The sequence below is a fragment of the Bombus pyrosoma genome, linkage group LG4 (assembly GCF_014825855.1).
Source record: "Bombus pyrosoma isolate SC7728 linkage group LG4, ASM1482585v1, whole genome shotgun sequence".
In the NCBI taxonomy this organism is placed as follows: domain Eukaryota; kingdom Metazoa; phylum Arthropoda; class Insecta; order Hymenoptera; family Apidae; genus Bombus; species Bombus pyrosoma.
Window position 1 is genome coordinate 669,245 of NC_057773.1, and position 24,331 is coordinate 693,575.

The 24,331-nt window shown below is 31.4% G+C and overlaps 1 protein-coding gene across 4 annotated transcripts in view; it reads left to right on the forward strand.

Moving 5' to 3' along the window:
• Nucleotides 1–2,800: 2,800 nt before the first annotated feature.
• The window catches only part of LOC122566857 (paired box protein Pax-6-like), a 144,369-nt gene continuing 122,838 nt past the window's right edge, over nt 2,801–24,331 (forward strand). For 3 of the 4 annotated variants that reach the window (XM_043724700.1, XM_043724699.1, XM_043724701.1), the window contains exons 1-2: nt 2,856–3,620; nt 17,381–17,504. In XM_043724700.1, the coding sequence (XP_043580635.1) occupies nt 17,492–17,504 (13 nt within the window). In that variant the 5' untranslated portion in view covers nt 2,856–3,620; nt 17,381–17,491. The other variant, XM_043724698.1, reaches the window with a different exon arrangement.

A 24,331-nucleotide genomic window follows, 5' to 3' on the forward strand; every position in this document is an offset into this window, starting at 1 on the left:
CCTATTTTATGAATGTATTTTGTTAACAATAACTATACAAAAATGTATAAACACGGGTGTGTAAATACTTTGTTACAAGGAGCTATAACCTTTAAATGTTTGTTATCGCTTCATTTCCCGAAAGTTATCATTAATCAATGTGTTCGAATAAAATATCAAACTTCTCTTTATAGGCATATGAGTATGTTTAGGTATATAATGGCGGACAAAAGAAGGAAAGTTTAAAATTGGTCCTCAAGTACAATATAAATATTATCTACCCATCTAACCTTTTTATCAAACACTTTTTAACGATAGTCATCTAGTTTATTTATTTACTATACTTGATAATTATAACTTTATTTCATAAAATTATACTGTTTTATTATTTTAACTTTGAAACCCTTTTTGACTTTTTGCTGAGATTATCCTATGCATAATTCGAGTCCGTAGATTTTCTCAATTGAAAAATTGTTTATTTCATAATAATTTCATTTGCAGTTGAAACACTTATCAAAGAATTCAACATGTCCTTAACATACCCGTACATGTTACAAAATGTTACATAAGTGAAAATTGAAAATAACATAGTAACTTAGCAATAATGTATTAATGGGCCTAAGTTGATAATGCAATAGATCTTAAATATTAGAACTTGTACTACTGTATATTTGACCTTAGTACTTTCTAACTTATAAAAGAATAAAAATATCTACAAAAAAGTAAGTATTGTTTATGATTATTTTGCTATAATACAGTAAATTATATGAATAAAATAAAAAGAAATAAGCCAAACCTTTAGATTCATCGTATTATCTCAAAAGACTTTAGTAGGTTTAAAAACATAATTTAGAACATTGACCGAAATTTCGGATAGATTTGTAGAATGTATCATAGTATCATCGGGAAGAAACAGAAAATCGGTTGTAATTCGTTGTTCGAGGCGTTTTGTGTGAAACGAGCTTGTTTCTTAGCAAAGGGAGGACCTAAACGTGCGCGCCACTGACAGGGGTTGATGCAGTTATTTCTTTCCCTGCCGGGACACCCCTCGTCTCGAAGCGACTCGCGGGGTAGATTGTGCGGGCCCGTCACAGAAGAAGAGAGGGTGACTCACCCCCTGTATACGCCACGTACTTTCGAGTGCATAGCACCCACAACCGATCCACGCGTGACTAGATACCGTTTTCGCGTAAAGGGGGCCACTGGAAATTATATTTTAATACGTCTACCGGGACTTTCGCCCTGGGTTTCCAAGGTGAGAACGTGGAACTCGTGTAGATATTTCCATGGCAATGGTGATGAATTTGAGAATTTACGAGGGCCAGGTTTCTGTCAAAACTTTTCAAGTTTAAATGGAAGTTGTTATTGATCTTCTAAGAAATACTGAGAATTTTTAAAGTTTGGTTTACTGAAGTGAAACGAATAATGTAAATATAAAGAAATGAGAAATCTACTAATTACGTATCTATTATCGTATACGTAGAAAGATCTAAATGATACAAGTATATACTACTATTCTCCAAACATTCAATAATCGGTATTGCTCAATCTCTCCTGAAATAAAATTTCTCAAAGGACCTAAAAATGCATGAAGACCAACTTCAACCGAAAATGTCTCTAGAAAAGACTTACTCTGAGTTGCTGTAAATAATTCCTACAAGGAAATCTATTCTCAAATCATTTAACTGTTTTCAAACTTTTGTTTCAAAAACTTAAAGGCAAAAAGAATAATTTCAAACAAAAATCTGGTAGAAACAGCCGATGCGAGTTCATGTAAGTAACTTGTGAAACAAAATCTATGTTCGAAACATTTAACTTTCCTCAAACTCTTGCTTCCGAAACTTACAATCAAATTCAAAACCAAGAATTCTAATTGAAAACCTTCCAGGAAAATTCGTCTTTCAGTTCTTACAAATAATTCGAAAATTTCTTATACCGTTTTCCAAAATTAAAACTTTCTACGACAGGGATTTAAAATCACATGTACCACGGGAAATAGTAAATTTATAACGTATGAAATATTTCGTGTAAAAGTTAACGTGTAATGCTATATAACTTTTTATCGGGATTTCTTTTTTTTCAATCTTAACACTTTGTAGTAATACGGGATGGAATATTCCGCGTTTAGGTACTCTTAAAACGCTTATCTGCGGACAGCGGAGAAATTCCGACAACTACGAATGTCATGTTACTTTTAGTGATATCTGGTGTACTTCAGGAGGCCGCCAAAAGTAGTCTCCGGCACATAGGTTAAAATGCGTAAAATAGCCCGCGTATAAGATGTTAATTAAAGAAGAAACGGGTATGTATAAGGAGAGTTTCAGAATGCGATAACTTAACTATCGCGAATTATAAATACAAAGAGAATCTTAACGTATAATGAGGAAAAAACATTTTGATAACTAAGGAATCCATCTGATGAAAATCGTCCCAAGTTGTTAACAATAATACAGAGTTTTTCAAAGGGCAATACAAAAGTTGTACGAAACGGGGAAAACAATAAGCTTTTAATTCGGTAAAAAATAATTCGCAAACAGACAGCGTGGCGCACAAGTAGGCAGTCGGTCTCCATCTGGCGCGAACTTATCGCACATACCCTTTTCCCAACTTCGTTGACGCGCATGCGCGTCATCGCCGTACCACGCGCCCTCGATGAGCCTTCCGCACGGTTGAGCATTTCCACCATTCAGAATCGATGATGTCACGAAGCGGAGCCAGCATCCCCACTGTCGGCCAGTTCTGAGGGTGGTGGTGGCAACGTTGCCCTCCGCCCATTGGCCCAACGTACTCGACGCACCAACACGAATCGCGGGGTCGCCAGCACGACCCAACGAGAGTCCGCAAGTCGTTGCGTGCCAGTCCGTGCGTGTGCTTTACCTAATAATATTTCCACGGCCAGCATTGCCCGCTAGTGCTCTCTCTCGTCTCTCCTCGCCTCTTGTTCTCTCTCTCTCTCTCTCTCTTTCTCTGTTTCTCTTTCTATCTCTCTCTCGCTTACTCTGTCTCTCTTTCTCTTTCTCTTTCTATATCGCACGTTGCCTAACCCCCGTGTGTGTGGAGGCACAGGAGTTCTCTCTCCAGAGAGAGAGCCAAGAAAGCAGAAGAATCACGCTGCAGAGCAGCACGTGTGTTGCGCTCGTGCGGATCGTACGAGCCACCCCCGTCGCGTTTACTTGCTACTAAGCGTTAATTTTCCGCGATTATCACCGTGAGGACACGGTTTCACGCGGTTTCACTCGGTTTCACTCGGTTCGACAAGGTTTCACGCGGTTTGGACTCGTTTGATCGGGGTGAATTTGGTGTATAAGGACACGATATTTTGGAATAAGAAGATTGGGTTGCGTAAGCAGATAAAGGAGAGAGAATTGTAGATTGATTGGTTGAAGGTTTGTCGAACACGGTTTTCGGTGTTTGTTGATTGTTGAGTTTTATCAGGGACGTGAGTCTCGGTTTCTTAGGTAAGGGAGAGTTGAATAGTGGTAGGAAACGCGAGTGACTGTAATAGACGCGATAAGCGTGGTTTCGTGAAGATTGTGCCAAAGTACACCGTGTGACGATACCACGTTGCTTATTCCGGATTCCTCGTGCGGCGTCCGAAGGAGGCTGATCGGGAGATTGGCATCGGCCGACGGCAGCTTTTGGTATGTAATCACGTGACTTCGTTTGATACGAGTGATGTTAGAATTAAGCGATGTTTCGCCCAGTCTGCTTGGTTTGAATTGATCGATTAATATTTTTCGGACTACAGAGGTAATTTTCTTTTATGAATTAAATACATAAATAATATAATGTTCTATTAATAGTAAATCATTGAACATATAGATAAATTAATAAAAATCAATTTAATAATTTATCTCTCCTATATTTTTTTCGAGAAGGTAATACATTAAAGTTAGAATCACTTTTACTCGGTTCTTACTAACTGGTAAAAAATATTGTGTAATCCAATGTGAAAGGGTTAATAATTCATAAGGGCTTCAGAAGTTTGGTATTTAGTTCATTTATTATTGTGATTATCTCCCTCAAACGTTATATTATTCTTAAAATTTATGTAAGATTGAAAGTTTCGAGTAGTTTGTTATTTACTCTACTAATCACATGACTTCTGTAATTAAGACTTAGTCAATCAAGTAATTTCTCTATGGTTTTGTTTTAATTTTTTGTGGAAATGAAATTGTATAAATAACCGATTAATTAGAAATTCTTGGAAACATAGAAAGATATTTGAACAAACTTTTGATATTAAGTTTACATTAGTTAAGTGTTTTTGATATTGCGAATAACAAAGATATAGGGACTTTATGGGCCTATATAAGAGAAAGAGAGAACATGAACATAGGTATAAGATCATAGTAATTTTTTTAATTTAAGAATAGACCTGTAAATAAGAAAATATTCGATAAGATACGAAATATTATTGGCAGTTTTTCAGAATTCTCTGTTAGATTTTATTATACAGAAAAATGTCATGTCCAAATTCCGAATATCATATCCAAAATATGCTTTGGTTCTAAATATTTGCAAAAAACAAAAGAACGTTTATTAAATGTTAAAGTTCTTACAGCCAGTGGTGAATCAGAAACGCGAAGTATGAACTGAAGTCGTGAACTCAAAACTTTTATTAATCTCTTACGTCCCGAGAAAAATTTGACTTATTATCCCAAATGACTCATACTCGACAAGATACATACTATCTAAGGATATTCGTAACTTGAATGTATTTTTGGATCTTTGTAGCTAATAATTAAACTGCTGATTTTTATGTAAATTTATATTTTCATGAATACAATCAAAAGAATAGGACCTAGACAGAAATTTGTTATTTCTGTCATTTATTGTTGCTAATTAATAAAAAGTGGGTACCTACTACATTTTGGGACTTTTATATATTTTGACATATCATGCTCATGCTATGTATCTTTGTATGTAGGTATCTTAAAATTTGTCTAGATTACATAAAAATCCGCATTATATTAATAACATTAATATATATTAACTACAAAAAGTATTTGCTCATTATCGTATTTATTGGAGCATTTGCAAATTAACTAAATAATTACAGCCAAGAATATTGAATTTCGTATTATGTAGTAATATTTTCATATAACTACACCAATTTTATTCATACTGTGAAAATGAAATGAATTTTTTTTTATTTACAAGTACTTTATAATCAATTCTCACATTGAGAATTTTGAGTAAGTTTCTCTGGCATGGCGCAGTGACATGACTAATTATTTATAATAAGTTTATTTCTAGTTGAATCTAGTGCTTAGATCTAAAGGATAGTGTTTTCTTAGCCTGCGGATCTGGTCCGACGTATTAAGTAATTTAGTAACTAGGGTTGTTAACTCTTATGATATATCTATTACTATATTTTGTTATTTCTTCTTTGACTGTGGATATGTTGAGGTCGCGATGTATTGTTTCGTTGGTAACATACCAGGGTACATCTATTGGGGATCTTAGAGTTTTCGACTGGAAGCGTTGAAGTATTTCAATGTTGGAATTACTTGCTGTTCCCCATAGTCGGATTCCGTAGGTCTAGACAGATTTTATTATGGTCTTACAGAGCGTAATTTTGCTCTGCGTGCTTAAGTTGGAGTATAGAATTAACGCGAATAAACGCATTATTAGAAAATAAGAATGTGTGTAAATACCTTTTGTAGCCACTGTATTTTTGTTAGATTAACCTTGTTGTGTTCTTGGGATCATTATCGGTCCAATCGTTTTTCGTTTCTGTATTGTTTTCTTTAAGTTTCTTTATTGTTAAAAAACTTCTTAGGTTTGGAGAAAGTATAAAAGAATCGTTTTTAATATGTATGATCCCCCGTTGTAAGTGTATGCGAAATTATTTCTTCAAAAATTAAACATTCTTTTATTCGATAAAACGAAGATGGGGTTGGGATATAAATATTTCAGCACCGCAACTGAACTGCGTATAAAAGAATGTGTTTTGTACATTAGAACCAAGAAGATTGAAATGAAATAGTGTTAAATTCAATTCGATATACATTCTAGGACCACAAACAGTTAACAATGTTCATATCATGTAGTATATTTGAGTTATTTGTTCTTAATCGAAATAATTGCAAACTCTAATTTAGCCTTAAAATTATTTCATTTAAACCATTAATGTTAAATCGAGCAGTTATTAATTGATTGAGCAATGAAAATCTGAGCGTTAAATTGATTTATTACATGACTTGAGAAGTATTAGTTCAGTTGATTGAATTTTTATCCCTATTCGGAATTAGAGAATTTGAATAAAACTTCTTGTGTAACAATTTGCTTCGCTGAAATACAGTTTTAAAAATAACAAAATTGAATATTCCAGGTGCATTGTCTAAATACCGCGTATAAATTTAATGAATAGGTAATTTTATTATTTATAGACACTCGTTTAAATTAATGATTTTATTTTATTTCTACTACAAAATTATAAATTACACTTCTATAAACATCAGTTATACATACACTATCAACGAAAAGATCGAAATCGTTATTACTGCTATAGGATACAAGATTGAAAAAAAAATCAATTCAAAACTTTATTAGCTTAGAACATTCTCCTAGAAAATAATTACTAATTTTAGCTGTTAGTGTACATGAATATAAGAATGCGAAATTTTACAAGTTTAATCATTACTTCTTCGACTTTCATTCAATTTTTTGTTTTTTTTGGATACCTATCTGCTCTAACGTAAAATTCTTCGCATATACAATACTACTCTACCAATATCCACAAGATCTAAATGAAATTCATATAATTTGCTAACGACAAAAATCATATCACTGTATTAAATAAAAATTAAACCCTCAATATTAATTACTTAAACAAAATCCTTATTACAACAATTACCTACATCAACTAAACTATAATTGTCTAACTCGTTAAGAAATAATACTTTATTTAATATTACAGTCGCAGAGAAACGTAATTATTTCTGAATTTACAGATTATAGTATACGGCCCGTACAAAACCTTTTGCTTGAGATTCTAAGTCTACAATTATGAAACAAACTGCATAATCAAAACTGTATATGTTTATTAAATGAAAAAAATATCTGTTCTTTTTCTGATTTTTACACTTAGGCTGGGAAAAACCATATAGGAACACTATAGAAGATATTATCCAAACTAATAATGGTAATATTGAAAATCATTAAGTTCTTCGCATCTAATGCAATTAACATAAGTCCATCCACCACATTCTATACACTTACGTAATTTTCATTTATTGGTTTACACCACATTTATCTTGACAATATACGTAACACTGATTTTCATCATTATTTTCTTTCTTCAGGTTCTTTTGCTTTAGCGTTTGTGCCTGACAATCTTTGTTTTCTAATTATTTTTTTTTTTTTTTTTTTTTTTTTTTTTTTTTTTTTTTTTTTTTTTTTTTTTTTTTTTTTTTTTTTTTTTTTTTTTTTTTTTTTTTTTATTTAGTCCGTGCCTCTCGGCTTTGGACGAACTTTCAGCTTTCTTTACAGCTCTTTATTGCACTAATCGCCTTCTTATCTCTAATCTAACCCTAATGCTTATAATCTATTTACACTTATGTCTACGATTTATTGCAACTTAGCCTNACTCATTATTGTCACTTTGGTCTGTTTTCTAATTATTACTGTCAACAGATTTAATGACAGCTTATGGGGTTCAGAATTCAATCTTTTATATGACGATCTTATCTCGTGTGGTTATGTTTCAGCACGTATAAATATAATCTGCTTACTACTAAATACAAAGGCAAAAATGATCGACAACAATTTTTGAAACATAATTCAAATTAATTCAAATTCATAATTCAAGGAATTTAATATTTAGCCGCATTATGCGTATTTTACAATAAATTTCTATTGATGGATATTTTGATATGGCGGAAAGTAACGACTCAATGGCCGTCGGCTTTTTTTAATTAGTTACGGAATTATTGTAGCTTCTATTTCATTTTCAGGTTTGTTTCAAACTTGGCCAATATATAATAGTTAATCATGATAATTAAACTTTATCAAATTTTTTGTATAACACATAATATATTCGTAAAAGACTTCTACGAGCGTTCAGATACTTTCTGTAAGTATATATTTATAGTTTTATAGAGTTTTCTTCTACATTTATACTATTTACCGGTACAATCATCTGTGGGATCTTACATAAATTTCACAAACATCGTATATTCATACAGATTTCGCTATATTTCATATCCACGGCTGCATTTAAACTTTTTACCAGTTAGTTCAACAGATCTTACAGAAAGATCTTCTGTACTCTGTTCGAATGTGTAAGCAACGGAAGGGAAACGCGCGTGTGTAAGCGAGAGAAATGGCAAAATAGAGACAGTGAAACTCAACGTACCGTTCAATCACATTCATCCTTGATATAGCGCGCCTATAGAGGGTGTATTGTGCCTTAAGCTGTATTATACGGTATGTGTATGCAATCTGCATCCTCGCACACGCACCGCGTACTCGCGTTCACCGCTGATACTGACTATTAAGCGGCAAGACAAGCGCGAGGGTTGCCTCCTTTCGTCACCGCACCGGCGTGTATTTAGCGTATCGCGCGTGCGAGCAGAAGAGAGTCACGTTTCTGAAAACCGATTACGCGCTGCGTCAGAAAACACGCACCTTTCGATGCCACAAACGTGATACCGTTTAGCGGTGGAACTGAAGACTACAGGGGAAGGACACGATAACTCAAATTTCCTACTTTTTACAGCGAAACAGTTACTATCACAGAGCTATCAAAATATGTGTATTGAATTCTAGTTTGAGTCAAGCTAAGTAATTTGCCTTGTTATTGTCTGTAACATAGTATTAAGACACTTTGGTCAAAAAATTGATTACTTTACTAATTTTCCTTGTCTAATACATACAATGTATTCTTTCAAAAGATACATTTGTTAATAAGTATATATCTATCATAGTTCTATTAGTTCTATTTAACACGATACAGAGATGACATAAAAATCTTCAAAACGTGTTTATTTCTGAAATGAATAGGGTAAGGTGAGAGTTATTTGATTGAAAAATACATTTGAACGAAACTAAGAAATTTGCCTTCTAACTCGACAAATTCGGTTATTAACAATTTTTAAGCGATCTACACTTGAAAACAGACTATTTAATTCGTTATATAAAGACGATATTTAAACAAATTATACAATTAATAAAATTTATGAACCTAATCCAACTATAAATTAGTTTGTTAAATTAATGTTACAGTTATCAGTTATAATTATAACAATGTAAAATTTTTATTTGGCATAAAATATATTAAATTCTAATTTGATAAAATATATTGAACTCTAATACCCTTTTTTAATTCTCGGGTTCTATGTAACCCATAGTGATTCTAAACATTTGGCCATTAATGCATATATTTATAACTAGTGTATATTATATATGTACATGATATGCAACTTTTATGGTCATATGAAATTACTACCACATGAAATGTAATATAATTGAACCTAATTAGTTAATATGTAAATGCTATGACAAATACGATGTGCAAATACATTTTGTAATAACTGCAGATACAGTAGCTTACAAAAGCATGTATTCGAAAACTTACCACAGAATTTTTTTTATGAATATATTATGCCATTATATAAAACATTCCGAAATTTCATAAGCGATGTAATAAGACACGACTATTATAATTATAATAGTAGAATCTTTGAAACCAGTACGAAAATGTACGTAGAAGTTACAAGACATTATTGCAAGCATATACTTAGTAAAAAATTAGTATACAACATAAATAGTGATCTGAAATATACGATTAGTGCCAAAGATAGTTTTATTACCTGTACTGTTTTGCTTATTTATAGTGAATAATAGTGAATAATTGACTGTTTGAATACTTTAATGATTTTTACGAAGTGTATGCTTTCCACAATTGTGTTGTCGCTTTTAATTCTCAGATATCCTTTAAACTTTATTAACATATTGACGATAGTCGCATCTCGCTACAGTGTTAATGAAATTTCGGAATGTTTTGTAATGTATACGTGAGCATATACGTAATTACATACGAATATATAGCGAGTATATACGTAAAAAGTCTCCAATAATGATCGAATACTTTCGTGAACCACTGTATGTTTCGTCGAACAGTGTGTATCATCTGCCTGTCTGAGTGCTCCCGTTTCTCTGTCTCTTTCATCGCGTCGTTCGTACAGTATTATGGTGTAATTAGGCAATAGACTACATGACTCGACGCGTAAACTCCGTGAAGCGAACGAGTCTCGTACATCCGCGGTGAATGCCTCGCGTACAAGTGTTGGACACCCCGCGGTGACATTCGACGTGCACATTGTGAACGTGCCTTTCCCTCGAGTCAAGGGTTCGTTGTTCACCAGGCTTTTCTAGCGGTGGTTCTCTCAGTTTTCGACGCTTAAAAACTGTTTTGTGCGTACATAGGTCTACCACGTTACGTAGACGACAGCGTGTATTGATTGTATATGAAGAGGTGATCGTACGATTTGAGGGTGAAAGAGATTCTACAACCCTTTATGGTCCATCTGTTTCGAACAATCGCATGCTCGGTTACTTAGAAGAGTTACTGCTGCTGAAAAATTAGGTTTTAGTTTAGCGTGGTATATGATAAATGAAAGTTCATAATGTAATTGTGAATGTGTGTAATGTAATAATGAAGAACGTGATAAATATATAATATGGAATAATTTTAATGTATATCGCAGAAAATGAAAATATTAGGACCAAAGATGTAAGCTTTTTAAAAATAGCTGACAAGTTGTCGAAGTTTTGTTGAGTTAGATACATAATAGAAAATATCTTTTTAAATGTCAAATTTTCCTAATTTTAAATATTTCAAGAAAAAATTTCATTCACACTAATAATGTTAATGAAAATGAAAGTGTTTCGATAAGCATGACTATATTAGTAGTAGACTGCTGATTGTTATATATTTATGCGAAATTCAAATTAAATTCACATAATATACAAAAAAATATAGAATATTCAGAGTATTTGTTGTAATTTTTAATATATTAGACATTATAAATTAAGTTTGATTTCTTTAGCTAGTCCCGTAAAAATATCAATTTACAAAAAAGATTGCACTCTAGTAACGAAGAAACGTTTTAAGAACGTATGTAAGTAGAGATTTTTCTCTTGGAGGACTAGAATTGCATTAAAGTAAATCGTTTTACACGCCTGGAGAGGCTTCCATAAGATCTATAATCGTTTAACGGCCAGTTAACTATACATATTATTAACGTGTCGTTAAGCAGCCGTGGATATCGCGTAAATGATATACATATGTGCATTAACATTGATCAATGGAGCGTCCAGCAATTTATTACATACATATATAAAAACTACCATTATGGAAATAAATTATCCTAAATTCATTAACCTTTTGTGCTTTCCTTGTCCCGCGTGATGAACGAGGTGTACGCTGCGAAATCTGTATTTTCGGCATATTTATAAAATAACGTAATATAAAAGCAACCATGAAAAATATATTTTAAAGCCACCTTTTTTCATTTGAATGTTATTTATTTTCAACTGTAATAATTTTTAGCGACAAGTATTTTTAGTTAATAACATAGAGTAAATTAATGTCAGTTAATAAAAAGTTTAATTAATGATAGTTAATAAAAAGATATAAACAGGAGTATTATTATGCAAAGAATTTAAAAAAAAATAAAATAGTTGAATGTATATTTTTGTACTCTAGTTCTTTTACCACATCAAAGTATATAACAAATTCGTTGCTAACTTTTATTAAAAAATAGATGTATTAATGTTGCATAGAAATGTTATTACAGAAAGTTTTTTATATTGGCTATGTTATACATATATTTCTGCATATTGTATATATGTATTCTTTAGAATTTTGTATCCACAAATTTTCTAAAATTTTTCTAAAAGCAACACTAGTAAATATCCTAAAACTTTTAAATGCCGATATATATAAAAGTACAATGATGTAAGAACAAAATTCATTAGTACTATGTATTGCTTTCAAGACCAAATTTTAAAAATAACTTTAAAAATAAATTTTAAAAATAATTTTATTCAAAATTATTAATCTATAAAGGTTCCCATATAATACAAATTATCGAAAATAAGAATCTCTAAATTCCATCCATTGATACAAATTCATTTCCCTTTCTCCAAGAAATTATTAATTAATGGCCGTGAGCGAAATAGAATGGCGGCGGAAGTCAGTGCGTACAGCAGCGCGAGCGAGCAGTTAATTCCTGCGGGTTTGCTCGTGTATTACGTTGTGGGGGTAGATTTAGAGTGCGTCGCCGTGTTGGTTTGCTGGTGGTGATGGTGGGTGCTGGTGCCATTAACAGTGTTTCGTCGGAAATGTAAAGCATAATGCGCTGCTAGCTCGTGGATATGGAACCTATTACCACCCGCTTGTATAATGCGAATCTCTATCGTTATTTCGCGTTGTTACTCCGAGTTGAAGAAGTGAAAGATCTGTAAAATGTAGATCAAGTTATTGTTTTGCCTATTTATCATCTACAAGATTTATACAAACGTCTTTCAATTTCTATTAAGAATTTGAAGGTTTGCTGAAGTCGCTTTCATTTTCAAGCTTTGTTTATTAGACCTTCTTTAGTTAAAATGTCTTATCTATCATTTGTCCGTAATCTATAACGCATATGCATAATTTATAAGTAATCGATATACACTAAAAGCCACAGATTATAAAGCAATAATTTGATGAAATAATAATAATAAATAATAATAAATATAGTATACAATTTTATATTTTATATATATATTTATAATATGCAAATTTATATTTTTGTCAAAATGGTTAAAGGAATATAAATAATCCAAATAGAACTTGTTTCGTGTATACTTTGTGTTGGACATTTTATATATTTTTTCATGTTACGTACATTCAAATACAAATTTTTTACATCTTTAAATCTTTCACAAATGTATAAACATCTAGCAATAAGATTAAAGACTTAATCTGATCAATTAAATGTATAAAAATAACATGAACAATAAAGGAGAAGATTACTTACATCTGATAGAAATATTCAATTTAAGCTTCTTATCACTATACTTTTATAAATCTTGGGTCAAGTTTTTGACCCAGTGACGTTAGTCAAGTTAGTGACGTTTGGACTTAATGTAAATCGACAGAGAGTACATAGATGCTGATAGACTGTGCGCTGGAGTTTACTAAATCGACAGCTTGGCGTCTTGTAAACACAAACCAGCGCGATCTTGTTTGCGCTCAGTCGCGCATAATCCGAGGTAATCCTCTTGCACAATATGCGAGTGCGATGTACTTTTTCTCCCTTTCCGCCACACTTTTTCCTTCATTCTCTTCTCCCTTTTTCATACTCTTCTCAATCTTGTTATAATCCTCTGTCTCACATTTAGTACTATTTTTGTCTCTCGATAAAACGATAGTGGAAACGAAACGCAGAAACGAGTGAAACAATTTCTTTTTGTCTTCTTTCATTTCTTTTTAAATTTTTTATTAAAGAATAAAAACCTGCAATTATTTCTGAACAATGCGGTGTCTACATTTTAATAAATCCGGAGAACTTTTCTATATAATTTGTTAATATCAACTCAGAGTTTGAGAACAATTCCAGAAACGAGAAAGAAAATATTTAGGCTACCAGATACGTAAATGTTTTAGGTTGACTTAGGTGGAAAAAGCACGATCAAATAAAAAGACATCCGCTACTCTAATAGATTGGATTGTACGATAATATAACACAACTTTTAAATTATAAATTAAAATAAAGTTAATTAAGCTTATAGGCGTATGTTATTTATTTTTTGAGACCTAAAAATTGATCATAAGCAAATAATGAAATTCAGAAATTTACGAAAAGTGAAGTTCATTAGAATGTTACTCAAACTTCCATATTAAATCTATTTTCCAGGAATCATAACAGTTATAACTCAAACTAAACAAGTTGCAGTATGAGAATTATTATCTTAGTTTAAATGATTTTATAATGGTTATACGTAACCAGAACACTTAAAAATTTATATTTCTTAATCACTTAGTTTAAAAAGAAAAGTTTTCTTTAAGATGTAGTGTTTACTATCTTCCTCTCAAACAAAAATTAACTTTTTCCTAATAAAAATTTTTGCAGTAATTATTGTCCTTGGTCCCTGATATTTTCTTTTTTTCATCTCATTTAATATCAATATAACAACAAAGGACAACAATTAACTTTATGATTAGATTGCGGCTTTTTATGTATTTATGGAAAATTTGAATGTGCACAAATATACAGAACGTATACAATATACAAAAATGTATAAAATGTCCAAGGCAATGTATTTGTTACAATATTGAATGAATATGGAATAAAATAAATCTCCATTCAGATCCATTATTTTAGTTATCTTCATAAAAACACGAAATTGTATAAATATCCGCAGTCTATTTATAATAATAAATGAGACTACTACAACAAAGATAATCTTCGAATAATCATCGTTTTAGCTCGCAAGCGTATTCGCTATAAACAGAGCTCTGGTTGGTAAAAAGAAATGCACAGTGTCTCGTCGCTTGTCCCGGAACCAAACGCGTAATGCCGTGCTTTGTGAGCCGCGATGAGATAAAAACACGAGAGTAATGAACTAATTAGGACGTAATAAATCTTGAAATCGTTATTTTTTGCTATGGCTGTCGAAGCACGCAAGCGACAGAGGGAAGTCGGGTTTCAATGGAGTGAGAAGCTAGTGCAACGTGAAAAAATGAAACGCAACCACGGTTCATTATCGTCGGCGACTTTTATTCAGGACGATCGCGAGAATAAGGTGAATGAAAGATTTAACGCCGGTTACCGTGAATAAAACTGTCATCAAAAAGGTGTTGATGTTTTAGAGAAAGAGAATTTTTATGACAGAATAGTGTTAGATATTGATATTAAAATTCTGTTTGTAGTATAATTTTAGTATAATTTTCAATAAATGTGACAAGCAGGCGTCTTAACTGTGGACCAAAAATAACAATTATTTTTAAAACTTTTACGAAAAATACTTTGCCAAAAAATTAAATGATTAAAAAATATTAATTTTTAAGTGGCCAAAAGATTATAAATGATCAAAATTTATTTGCTTACCAGTAGCAACTATCACTAATAATTATTGAATGATTATTAAACAGCGCATAATAGATATATATCTAATGTAATTTTATATCGTGTGTGTGCCAAAAAATGTTTACACACACGCATAACAGACCTATAATATGTAATTTAATTAAATCTTCGATTCTTCAAATAATTTCACAGAACTTATAAATACATCGCACTCACAAATCTCATACAATGATTTCAATCATCTCAGCCCTCCGTCTCCATTTTAACATCCTCTTTATTAATTATAATAAAAAAACAATGTACGATACTTTGAAATTGATAATTAAACATTATATCGCTAAAAACCCGCGACATTGTCGAAGGGTGAGAATCACTCTGACTTCTTTGCGATTGATCAAGAACAGCGAAGTTACAGATGGAGTTCTCCTCTCGCTGTATCCAGATCGATCCTCGTTTGTGCGCTAATTATCGCGTCACTGTCGCCACTCTCGACCCCTTCGCGTTTCCGGATGATACACCATTTCTGCTTTTTCGCTTTAATTCCGCCACTGGCTGACAGGTTCCAACAGACGATACATGTTACACGTGTTCTGTTCAGAAGCGACGCAAGGAGGGTAATTACAACACTCGACATGTCGTCACGTTCAAAATGAAGAAATACTTATGTGTACACACGTGTATACGTGTATACACGGCTTATACGAATGTATCTGTGTATCTAAGCTTTTAAAAAGGGTTTTCACGTCCGCAGAGGAACGCATTGTGCCCTTGAGTTCTCTCATAGGATGCCGATTCTTTTGCTCAACAAGTCGTGCCTTTTCTAGAGCCACGGTTGTTCCGCGATCGAGCCAATTAGAACGCAGGGACACCTTTTCAATGTTTGTTACACGCTATGTTACGGGAGGTAATTATGAGACGATTCTCCTGTCATTCGGATTAATGAACGTCTATTAATTAGGCGTGAGAGTGATGTTGATGAATGTAAATTATTATCATTTTAATTTGTTCAAGTAAGCACAAAGGAAGTTTCAGACATACATTTAAGTTCATAACACAACTATTTATAAATATATAAATTAAATTGAAATTATTTATATATAGACTATGTATGTTTGTGCGTTTATAAGAAATTGGAAACTCAAATGGTATAGAAAACAAGATAGTAAATAAAGCAAATGGCCTACAGTTCCTTTACACGGAGTAAAAGACATACTTGAATATTTCGAGAGCGAAACATACCTTTTTTCTATTAAGCATTTGAGATTCCAATGGAAGTTTATTTCTGTTTACATGAATATGTTTATATAAATATGTAGATATAGATATATTTATATGTATATATAAATATGTAGATATATACGTGTATAAATTAAGTATTATCACAATATTTTATTATTAAATCACAAAACTCACAAAACTAATTAAAAATGATTAATTCGAAGGTGCGTTTTCCATAATAATTAACATCTCAAAGAATTCGACATCAAAATTGTAAGTGTATACAAGAGATATATGTAAATACATCACAGTATATAAATATTTTCTGTCTTATACAAATAATTACAGGTTCTTATTAACGTTAGATATATCGAAATCTACAGCAGCTGTTTCATTGTGGAATAGACACTTGTCGTAGAACACCGTGTTTTCGATTATTTTCAAGATAGTGAAACCACACTTGCGTGACTCGCAAATGAGAAGAATTTACACAGGTGTCAGTGATGCGAACACATTTTTGGAAATAGCGCTGGTCTAATCTCAAAAGTCGTACACGGCACAGTTTTAAAAAGTCTTTACGCGTGTACAGAATTTATTACAGCTTTCGTTCTACATACTTATTTTTACGGTATTATAAATTCGCATTTATCATCTTCATATCAGTTATTAGAAATTAGTACAGTATTATTATCATATTATTACTTAGAATATTATATTATTAATTACATTGTTAACATAATATACAACTAATATTAGTTATCTACTATTTATTATTCGACATTAGATATTTTTTTTCTATTTACATAAACTTCGGACACTGGTCCATAAGCAACACTAAATATTAGTTGTTATTAATTATTAAATAAAATATTAAATATTATTTATTAAATATCCATGATTAAAAATTAATTATCCTTAGTTAGATATATAAATCAAATAATTTGAATAATTTTTCCAATCTCTTTCCAACTACATCGATAATTGAATACATTCCTTAATAAATATTTTATACGAAAAATTATGAAGTCTGTCGTGAAATTGAATGTGTTGTTGGTGATCAAAGTGAAGGTGATTTGAAGTAAAAAATTTCATTGTTTCAGTGACCGGAAGTGCCTAAAGGCCCGAAGATTCTGCCTTCGCAGCAGCTGGGCGCTGCGGTCGCTCCATGGCCGGGCGCCACCGGCCTCCTAGCCTCTGTCACCGCTGACGATATGGCACACAAAGGTAAATTTCTCCGTTTTCTTTTTTATATTGTATTATATTATATTATATTATATTTTTATATTTTTATTAATTTTTGTTGTTATACATATAATAATACGTAGAGGTATAATATTACATATATACAATAATAAAAATCAATGTATCTTTTATTTCAACATACGGTGGATGACCTTTGGACAGCATTATCGCTTTAAGTCTTAATGACGCTCAATTTGTTAAATTTTGTATTACTATACCAGAAATTTAACTTTTCTTTCACTATTCTGAAAGAACATTATTTAAATATTTTTTCGAAGAAATATGATGATTTTGAATTTTTCTTTTTAGATAATTCCGTAAATTTGTTTTTAACGTTTAATGCATGTTTAATACTTTATTATTGAGACAGAAAGATATTTTTTTGGAAATTTAAATTTTAATTATATCGTGAGAACATTTATAATGATAAATGTTTTATATATTCTCTAATCATCGTAAATAGTGTATTTTATATTTTATGCGTAATGTTATAAAACTTAGTCATTAATAGTATATTATTATTATTTAACATTATATATTAATAATAAATTAAAATTTATATATATCGTGCAAGAATAACTATAATAATTCCTAGATTTCTGTCGCAAGGAAGGAAATGTACCTATGCAGAATATATCTTCTTTAAGTATGATTTTTTGGACAATGATTTTTTAAATAATTTATTTGATTATTGAAAAGGTAATAATCATCTTAATAGTAATAGAGAAATTAATTTCACTCGTTATATAGACAAAATTTTTATTCCGACAAATATCGAATAACAGAAAACAAAGAAAGAAAATATATATCTTCGTTGAAGGAATTTAATTCACGTTTATTAAATTCTTCTCTCCTTTATGCACCTATGTCTTTTACTCTTTCATGCTTTAAAAGGTTATTAAAGAGGCGATTATAACAAAAATATTTGCAGTCGGGTTCACTGCTAATTTTGTAAAAATGACTTATTCGCTCGAGATAAATACTGTTTACATTTTCAATTAAAAGATAAATATACATATATGTATATACACTACTAATATACTAGAGTACAAATGTAAATGTTTATAAATAGGGTACAATATTGAATTTTCAACAAAATATTTTCTTATAGCATAGTTTAACACGAAAGATCAAGTATCATGTATGTTGGTCTCTACAATTCTTTATTGAATTATTATTCAATTTATTATTATTATTTAATTATTCAATTATTTACGCGGGTACATGCATATACTTCAATGAATTTTCTATTTAATTAATTTATTCTTAAAGTAATTAAATAGATGTTATTGTTTAAATATAATTATTATGAATGTCAAACAATTGATTGATCGCTTAGCTTTTAGGATTGGTTTTTCCTTTCATTTATATTGTACTTAAGATACAGCAGAGCTTTCCATTTACAAACGAATAAAAAAATAATTCATTTTTCATGTCTTCGTCATTCATAAAAGAAATGTTTAGCTATCACAAAACTGAATACGTAATCTCTTATATATATATATTCGATCGGTACAGCTTCAGTCAAATCTTCCAGCCCTTTTTTTGCTAATTTTTTTTTTTGCAGTTATAAGAAACATATCACACATGATACATAGTTTAATATTGCAAACAAAGCTTTGCTTTAGTTTATTCATGTACTTTCACATTATGATGAATTTAAATGGATTTAATCAGTACTAATTCCAAACTATGGTGACCATAAAAAGTATCCATACAGTAGCCAATTCATTAATTTACAACATTTTAACAACCAAAAGACAGTACATAATCTTAGAAATCTCCGAAATGAATTTCACAAAAAACATATTACTATTCGCAAAAAATACATATATATATAATATACACACGTATAATATTCATTCGTACACGATTAAGTTTATGATAACAAAAAAGAGATAAGTTTGAGTACACAAATATAACAAAAATTGACTTATTAACTACGAAGATATTATTGAAATTTGTTACTGTACGAATACTTTCAAAATCCACTATAACTGTCAACTAAAAATATGCTAATGTCAAACACAAAACAATATGTATTTCGCATTAACGTAGAACCAATTATTCTGAGACGAAGATCCACCTGTACGCGTGCTCTTTCACGCCAAATTTCCTGCGATACGACACTATAGTACCACCGCAACGTATAATAACCACATACAAGGCATTTAAAGCGAAAACTCGCGAAACTCGCGGCACAGTGAACCCCGGCAAATTATACCAGCCTTACAGAACAAGAAGGAGAGGATGGTCCAGGAAACTACGAACTGGGAAATAGCCGTGAGGCCGAATCGAAACGTCCGAGAATCAAGAGGGAGACGTACGGTTGATGGCTAAGGCGTTTAACCCCATTAGTCCTGAATGGAAGTTCACCGTGGTCTCTCTTTCTCCTTGTCTTTCCAAGTTTCCTCCGTTTCCTCCCGTTTGCTCGAGCTCTCTTAACACGGAAGGGGGTCCAAAGAGGATGAACAGACGACGTCTCAAGGCTTTCTAAAGCCGACACCGAGGCTCCTGCCCTGAAACTGGCTGCTCACTTCACGTATTGATTTCCATTCTCTTACGCTTTACAACGTTCACCCTTTTCCGCGAATTCATCCCCTTCCACCCGTCAAATGAAAATCGACACTTTTAAATGATCGTATAGAGCGTTTGTTATTGTGAATTATCTGTGATCAAACTATTACGTGGTGAAGAAAAGCGTGACGTGAGAACACGTTTCTCGTAAAACAATTAATCTTGCAAAAGTAACGCTTTTCCTACTTGCTCAAGAAGTTCACCAAAGTATACGTTACCAATAACATAGTCAGTCGAAAAAGTCTATATATACCTCTTGAATATATGTAGTGCAATATGTAAAATAACATTTAGGTGAAATATATAATACTACATATATAAAAATTATATATGCAATATAATAATTTTTTTATATAAATAATAAATAATATATTTTAGATGAAACATACATGTACCTTTGCTTAGTTTACGTTCTTTAGGCCCCTTTATAAAAATGTAAATTTGTATAAGCATCCACAGTCTACTAATAAATAAAATGATTTTTTCTTCAACTCCTACAATTCTAATATAATAAGTCAGCTAGTACCAATCTTTTTACGGTATCCTTTTTGCGGCAGGAGTCTCAAAGTGACGTGTTAAATGGTCGATAGGAATTAAATCATCGAAGAATCTACAAGTGAGCGAGCGGGAATCTGCACGGTGCTCGAAAATCCACGAGTTATCTGACCGAGTGCGGCTCAGTGGGGTGTGTAGCGTTAAGTTGGCGTTAGCTCATCGAATCGCTTCGATGGGAACGACGTCGGCCGCGATCCCACCAGACGAGGGTTTTGATCGATCGTACGTACAAATCGTGTTTCCGGTTTCTCCTCGTCACGGGAACAAATCGAGTTTCCTCTTTTTTTTCTATTTTCTTTCTATCCTTTTTTTATCTCCTTCCTTCTTTTTTTCGTTGGCGATTGTTGTTTACGCGATTCGATAGCATTTTTTCCAAATTTAAAACTCGTTTTGCTTAATTCATGTTTAACAATTGCGCATCGTGGATTTTTAACTTTCGGTATTATTGGAGCATTGTATTAATCCTTGCAATAATTTCGGTTATATTTACAAATTATTATTAATTATTATATGTTATATGTATTATAATATTAACTTATAATAAAGTTTAATTTTTTTATTATAAGTTAAAATAATATTAGTATTTATTCATGGATTAGTGCAGAATTGCAATATAGTAATTTATCTATTTTAAATATGGTTTTTGAAATATGCAGCACAATTTATAAGAAATATGATATACTACATGCATTGCATAAAGAACACAGTCGATTAGATTCACATCCTAAATTTTTATCTACAACTTAAATTTCGTTTCAAATATTAAAAAGCAGTGATGATGTATTAGTGTAACTGAATTTTAAATAAATATCTAGTAGCAATGTTATTAACTTTCATTCGCTGTTAATTCTTACTATTCGAAATTCTTCGTTTTTCAATCGAAAGAAAGAAACAAAATGATACAACATGCTACACGAAATCATATAATAGAAAGTGTCAATTTCAATTATAAAATATATCTCCACAGTAACTACATCTAATTATTATGTTTGCATCTTGGAAACACTTTGTTTAGTTAATTAGTTTAATACATAAGTTTAGTTAATTTAATGAAATATACAATAATCACCTATAAACGTTTGTAAAATGCACTAGTAACATTAATGATTTATTAAGTAACTTGTAAAATTATAATGAATACCTGTAATACAACTTATAAATGCACTAAATAATATTAATTAGCGATTTATTGTGCCGAGTAGTCTGAAAAAACTTATTATTACGAGTAAATAGTCAATTCTTTTGTAACTCAGATGTAAAACGAGATAGTTGTAACGAATAAGGTGTTCGCGGGGAAATGCTATCGAATTTAATCAAGTTTTTAGGATCATACAAGAGTAGGTAGCCCACGTGAAGGAACTTTGAGAGTAACGACGAGGACTTGGTTCTAATTTCTGGGTGAGAGTTTCGAAAGTTTGACAAGTCCTCGTGTAGTTCACGAAACCGAGACTCCATAAATTCTGTCATTAATTTGCTAATGGTTCACAATGTTAGCAGCTCTGCTAACAAGCTCCTAATTTTACGTCAACTTTATACATTCTTCACTTCCATGAATGAAAAGGATAAAATGAAATACCACAAGATTGTGTTACAGTAAAGTAGGTATGAAATTATGAAATTCATGCAAAGACATTTAAAAATATATTTTATGAGATTGTTTTTATCATAAATTCTTTAGAAGGTTTTTCAATTTCCATTCTTTCTTTTTTCGTAACAGATTCTTTTTATAGAGTTTGATACTATTTTCCAATATCAAGCCATAGAATTTTTGTTCTAGGTTTCATTTATGTGTATTTTATTGTTTGAAGAATGGCAATTGTTCACCTAGTGAACAATATGGACAAACTTTCTGTGTCTTTGTAAAATTGCTTTCTTCGTTATTCTTTAAAATTATTACTTTAAAATTATTACAAAATTATACAAAAAATACCTTTACACAAGTTTAACTTAAAAGTACATATGTGTCTCATTTTTAAAATATTAATACAAAAAATACCTCATTGATTTTTAAATATAAAAGTTTAGTTTTTAGCTAGTTTGTTTGAATAATGTGCGAAATACAGTCTAACTATTGGTCATTAGATGGATTAGTGTCTATTATAAAAATTATTATGACTGAATCCCGCTCTTGCTATAAAATATTCCATTAAAGATGTGTTAAAAAATATGACTTGTTTACAATAGTACACAGATATAATACTTAATATAAAAATCTGAAATATCTCACTTTTTAATTAAAAATTATATTATATCTTAATACGTCTTGACGTAGAATATTCCGAAGAATCAATATGTGTTAACAAATACATGTAATTCTATTTAAAAAAAACAAAACTTGTCTTTCATGCGTCTTTTACGCATTCTCCTACAAAAGAGCTAATTATATCAGCTCATGTCCCCTGAAATCATTCAAATTCTATTTAAAACACTTTTCAATAACATCATTATATTAATTATAAAAAATATATTTTTTAATTATAAAATATATCATGCATGATGCATATATAATGCAGTTTTAGAAAATATCACGCATTAATGGGCTAACATAGAACAAATTTAACGTGACACATAACTCACATCGTTTTTGTTCACGCGTACCCGCGACGAAGCGGAATCGGGTAGAATAAAAGACACGCCGCCTTACTATCCTTCAGAATTCAGAAACGATCAATGCCTCGACCCACTCTCCTTTTCGCTTCCATCGCTCGTTTGTCGGTTAAGATATAAGAGAGAAAGAGGAGGAAACAGGAAACATTACGATTTCTTCATATTCTTATTTCGCGTGTTCTATCTTTCTTCTTCTTTAACTGCCACTATGCATCGTGATCCTTTACGAGGATCGGCAGGGCTGCCACGGAAAAATGATTTGTCGACATCGTGACGCATTGACAGGCGTTTGCCCGAATGCGTAACTCCGAATCCGTAGATCGAACGATTCTTTAACCCTTTCATTCCTAACGCTGACTATGGTCAAGCCATGCGTGATCCTGTGAATACGAATATCGACTATAATCGGCATCCATCTATTGAATCATGGATACTGTTACCAACCCGCATACTCGCGGTACGTGTGCCGTAGAGAAAGGGTTAAGGTTCCTGGATTGTCAATCGCGCAGCAAGCGCGTGAAATGGGTTCCGCTCGTGAATGATAGCGTATACAGTAACTCGTATTATTATTCGAAGTTATATATTAGTATAAATAAATTAATGATACTTAAAAATTTGAATAATTTAATTTTTCACATGCTTCAATTTTTGTAAGTTACAATATATTTTCAAAGTCGTACACTTAAAGCGATATTTAATATAAATTTTATTATTCCAATTTGATAAGATTATTATTCGAATATCATATTATTTAAAATGAAATGACAATTCTTAAAACTTAATAATTTTCTAATGATTTTCCGTAACTTGTACATTATATTAGTTTGTCCGAAAAGTTTCTTTCGTTTTATGAGAAAATAATAGACGCACAACGTTTTTTATTTTATATTATTTTGTCGAATTACGTACGATCCATTTCGTTCTGTTGAGATAAACACCACGACATTTCACAAACTTGTTCTCACGTTTGTATGAAGGTGCACTGTTGTAGAAAACACGTTTGCGAAAGAAAGACACTTTTCGGACAACCTAATATGTGTTTCGGACAACCGAAAGCCACCTTAGAATGT